The sequence below is a fragment of the Protobothrops mucrosquamatus genome, unplaced genomic scaffold (genome assembly GCF_001527695.2).
Source record: "Protobothrops mucrosquamatus isolate PMUCROS unplaced genomic scaffold, P.Mucros_1.0 scaffold1569, whole genome shotgun sequence".
Classification (NCBI taxonomy): domain Eukaryota; kingdom Metazoa; phylum Chordata; class Lepidosauria; order Squamata; family Viperidae; genus Protobothrops; species Protobothrops mucrosquamatus.
In genome coordinates, this window is record NW_015387734.1 from 173,042 (window position 1) to 177,582 (window position 4,541).

General features: G+C 40.3%; 1 protein-coding gene across 1 annotated transcript in view; it reads left to right on the forward strand.

Moving 5' to 3' along the window:
* Positions 1 to 2,458: 2,458 nt before the first annotated feature.
* The window catches only part of LOC114923014 (vomeronasal type-2 receptor 26-like), a 16,272-nt gene continuing 14,189 nt past the window's right edge, over positions 2,459 to 4,541 (forward strand). Inside the window, exons 1-2 of the mRNA XM_029285365.1 lie at positions 2,459 to 2,463; positions 3,700 to 3,991. Of these exons, the coding sequence (XP_029141198.1) occupies positions 2,459 to 2,463; positions 3,700 to 3,991 (297 nt within the window). The remainder of the gene's footprint in view (positions 2,464 to 3,699; positions 3,992 to 4,541) is intronic.

Sequence of the window (4,541 nt, forward strand, 5' to 3'; positions counted from 1 at the left end):
GCCGCCGACGTCTCACCCACTGATGGCAGGTTGAAATCCCCCAAGACCATAAGTCTGGGGGTCCCAACCGCCACCCCGGCTATCACGTCAGCCAGCTCAGGCAGGGCTGTTGATACATAGCAGGGAGCCAGGTATATAATCAACAAGCCCACTTGTACCCCTTGCCCCCATTTCACGAGGAGGGACTCCACGCCGTCTAATTCCACATCTCTTCATCACTGAATTAAAACTGAACTCTAGACTCTAAGACTCTAGAAAGAGTGCAGAGAAGAGCAACAAAGATGATAAGGGGACTGGAAGCTAAAACATATGAGGGACTGGAAGCTAAAACACATGCTGGAATTGGGTATGTCTAGTTTAATGAAAAGAAAGATGGGGGGTGACATGCTAGCAGTGCTCCAATCCTTAAAGGACTGCCATAAAGAAGAGAGGGTCAACCTGAAGCAGGACAAGAAACAATGGATGGAAACTAATCAAGGAGAGAACCAACCTAGAACTAAGGAGAAATTTCCTGAAGTGAGAACAATTAATCAGTGGAACAACTTGCCTCCAGAAGTTATGAATGCTCAGCACTGGAAGTTTTCAAAAAGAATCCTTTGGCATAAAGGCAATGAAGAAAATACAGTCATTCTAATAATTATGAGGAGAGGCATGCCCTTTGTGAAATCTGGACAACCATTTGTCTGAAATGGTATAGGGTTTCCTGCCTGAGCAGGAGGTCCCTTCCAACTCAGTTATTCTGTTCTAACATGCACATTTTGTCACTTGCTCCCACTTGTCTCTATACCAAAAAAATGGGACTACATGGAAGTAAGATGAAGGATCATGTCTCTTTTACAAATCTCCAGAAAGCAAAGCCTAGTTTAGCTTTGAAGAAAGTCCTGCAGACTAAGGACACTGGTGATGTCTCGATCTTGGCCATTCTGAAAGAGTTCCACCAGAAAAAGTTGGGCCAAACTTATCCAGCCTCTCTCCTTGGATTGGTAGTAAAAGTTGCATCAATAGTTCTCCAGTTGGTTCCAGCACATGGGTTCACACAAAGCTGAAGATTTCACAAAGGGCATGCCTCTCCTCATAATTATTAGAATGACTGTGTTTTCTTCATTGCCTTTATGCCAAGGGATTCTTTTCCCCTCTGGAAACTGGTCTTGAAATAAACAACAGACTCAGGAGCAACATATAGTAATCTTTACCAGCAGTAAAGTTAGTGCCTAAATACATCTCGTGCCCATGGGAAGCTGGATTGAGCTTCACAGCCAGTAAACATTGTGTTCCTGTATTGAACCTGGTTCTATCACTGGAAAATCTTTGCTGGACTTCATATGCATTAGAAAATCCACTGAAATTCAACCCTATTTCAAGAGACTTTGTGCTTCTCCTATAATCCATCAGATCAGAAATGGTCTGGCTGCTTCTGCTTCTCATGCTGCTCTTTCTGTTGCCACAGGCTACCTGCAAGATACTCAGCGCCAAATGCCTCTTAAGTATGGGGAGGGATGCAGTAGACCCATTCAATCATTACAAGCCAGGACACCATCTCATTGGTGGACTCTTCTCTGCAACCAATCCTGCTGAAATTCAGCCATTTAGTTTCAAAATGACTCCCTCTACAAAATTTTATGGGTAAGTAATCACATAGATGATGGAGCTACATCACAGTCTGTGCTTACATACTTGACCTTGGCACATTACTATTTTGTGCGTAAATCAATCTGGTGTTGTGTGAAATTGGTTTTCTTTTTAAAACTCAATTATTTACTAAATAATTGCTCAATTGAACATTTCGAAAGCGAGAGTCTCATTGCACAATTACTCTATACTTTTCTATTTCTATACGTTTCCTTTTTTGTGAGTTTGCTCTTAAGTTACAGCACTGTTTCTTTGTGGTTCTTCCTTTTTCCAAATCTTACATGGCTATGTTGCTTATCTCCTATCTTCTTTCCAGTTTTTGGTTTCCTCACTCAACTGAGGTAGGAAAGTCCATAAAACTTTGATAGCTCAGCAATTTCTGAGTTATATTTCTTCCCCACATTTAATGAAGCAAAATGGACAGAATTGCACAACCCACACACAAGCCCTTGATTGCTCAATTAACCCATTTTCTAGGATTATCCAATAAATTCAGTTGCAAGTCCCAAAGATGCTTTTTCAGGAGGCAACTGGACTTTCTTGTTTTTGTTGGAAGACATTTCGCTTTCCATCCAAGAAGCTTCTTCAGCTCTGACTGGATGGTGGGGAATGGAAGGATTTTATATTCCTTGCAGACTTTCATTCCCCACCATCTAGTCAGAGCTGAAGAAGATTCTTGGATGAGAAGCAAAACATCTTCAAAGAAAAAAAAAGAAAGTTCAGTTGCCTCCTGAAAAAGCACCTTTGAGACAACCATGACCTGGATGACGGAGAATCTCCAAGCTAACTTAACAGGCCTGCTGCATACTACACACTAACCAACACAAACATGAGGTAAGGTTCACCCTAACAAAGCTTCACAAATTGTCTGAATGCCATTTGAGGTCTTTCACTCATCAAATTAAGCCTCTCCTATGAATGAGCCAAATAAATTCCAAGATGGGCCAAAGCTAATTGGAAAATCCTGGGTGGGAACTCATTTATTTTATTAAATATGAGCACCACCCAACTCCAAAACAGTTCTATATAAACAATATAAACCCAGACAAAACAAATAAAAACAAGATTGATAGAATAGGTAAGCAAGATGGCATCCAGTCACTTCATAAAATGCATAGACCAATATGCAAAAACAAGGGACACTGAGTATATAAGTGTTCTCAGGAGATTCAAACCAAGCGAGCAAGATGGAAATGCAAAGAAACATAGAAAAAGATCACAACCTTTCATTTGAGGGAAATCAGAAGCTAGTAATTCATTGCAATTATTCACATAGTTTCCTTCTTCATGTAGTTGTTCTTCGGATTTGTTTCATACACACACATTCCCACACAATCCACTCATACATTCAATGATAAATTGCAAAGTTCCCAAGGAGTGACTGGACTGTTAGAATGCCATTTCATAAGAGCCAGGAAGGTAGAGAGATACCTTATCAGTACCAGGAAGTATGTTTAGAATTAAGACACAGTTTTGATGTACACATTGTCTAGATTGCTTCAGTTCTAACAGAATAATAGAGTTGGAAGGGACCTTGGAGGTCCTCTACTCCAACCGCCTGCTCAGGCAGGAAACCCTATATCATTTTAGACAAATGGTTGTCCAGTCTCTTCATTAAAACTTCCAGTATTGGAGCATTTACAACGTTGTTCCACCGATTAATTGTTCTAACTTTCAGGAAATTTCTCCTTAATTCCAGGTTGTTTCTTTCCTTGATTAGTTTCCATCCATTGCTTCTTGTCCTACCTTCAGGTGTTTTGGAGAACAGGTTGACTTCCTCTTCTTTGTGGCAACCCCTGAGATATTGGAAGACTGCTATCATGTCACTCCTAGTCCTTCTTTTCATTAAACTAGATATGCCCAATTCCAGCAACCGTTCTTTGTATGTTTTAGCCTCCAGTCCCCTAATCATCTTTGTTGCTCTTCTCTGCACTCTTTCTAGAGTCTTAGAATCTAGAGTTCTGTTTTAATTCAGTGATGCAGAGATGTGGAATTAGGCAGGGATCCTTAATTCAGGAACATTACTTTTCATCAATGCAGAATGATGATACCATGTGCGTATATTTTCAGGGAAGGAGATGTGAAGTACTGGAAAATTCTGTCCTTCCTTTTTGCCATTCAGGAGATCAACCAAGATTCCCACCTCTTACCCAACCTCACTTTGGGATATGACCTCCAAGACAACTTTAGAAACAGACGAATGACTTTGGATGGTCTGTTGGACCTGCTTTCAACTGGAGAGGCCAATGTTCCCAACTACAGTTGTGGAAGGAAGAAAAACATGCTGGTTCTCCTAGAAGAAGCTGATTCTGATATATCCATTCACATTGCTGCTATATTGGGCATATACAAAATAGCACAGGTATGTGAGGGGAAGGGTGGTTCACCATATTCCTCATATGAGACTTTTACTCAGAATGTCTACAAATGCCAGTATTTGTGGACTCACATTCTTAAACTCAAACATACATAGAATAAGAGGATTGGAAGGGACCTTGGAGGTCTTCTGGTTGAACCATCTGCTCAAGCAAGTGACCCTATACCATTTCAGATAAATGTCTAGTCTTTTCTTAAAAGCTGTCTCGTCTCTTCTTAAAAGCCTCCAGTGATGAAGCACCCACAACTTCTGAAGGCAAGCTGTTCCACTGATTAACTGTTTTCACTATCAGGAAATTTCTCCTTAGTCCTAGGTTGCTTCTCTCCTTGGTAAGTTTCCATCTGTGTTTGATTTCAGTCTGTTGTTTGATATTAATTGATTGACGGTGTTAACATCCAGCTTGAATATCCAAATAAAAATCCAGGATCAATTCATTTCTGAAAAGCTTACTGTTTATCAAATACATAGCATGGTAATGGTGAAGTAAAACTAATTCTGAATTTCTAAAGCATCCGTTCACAGTATTAAACAATGA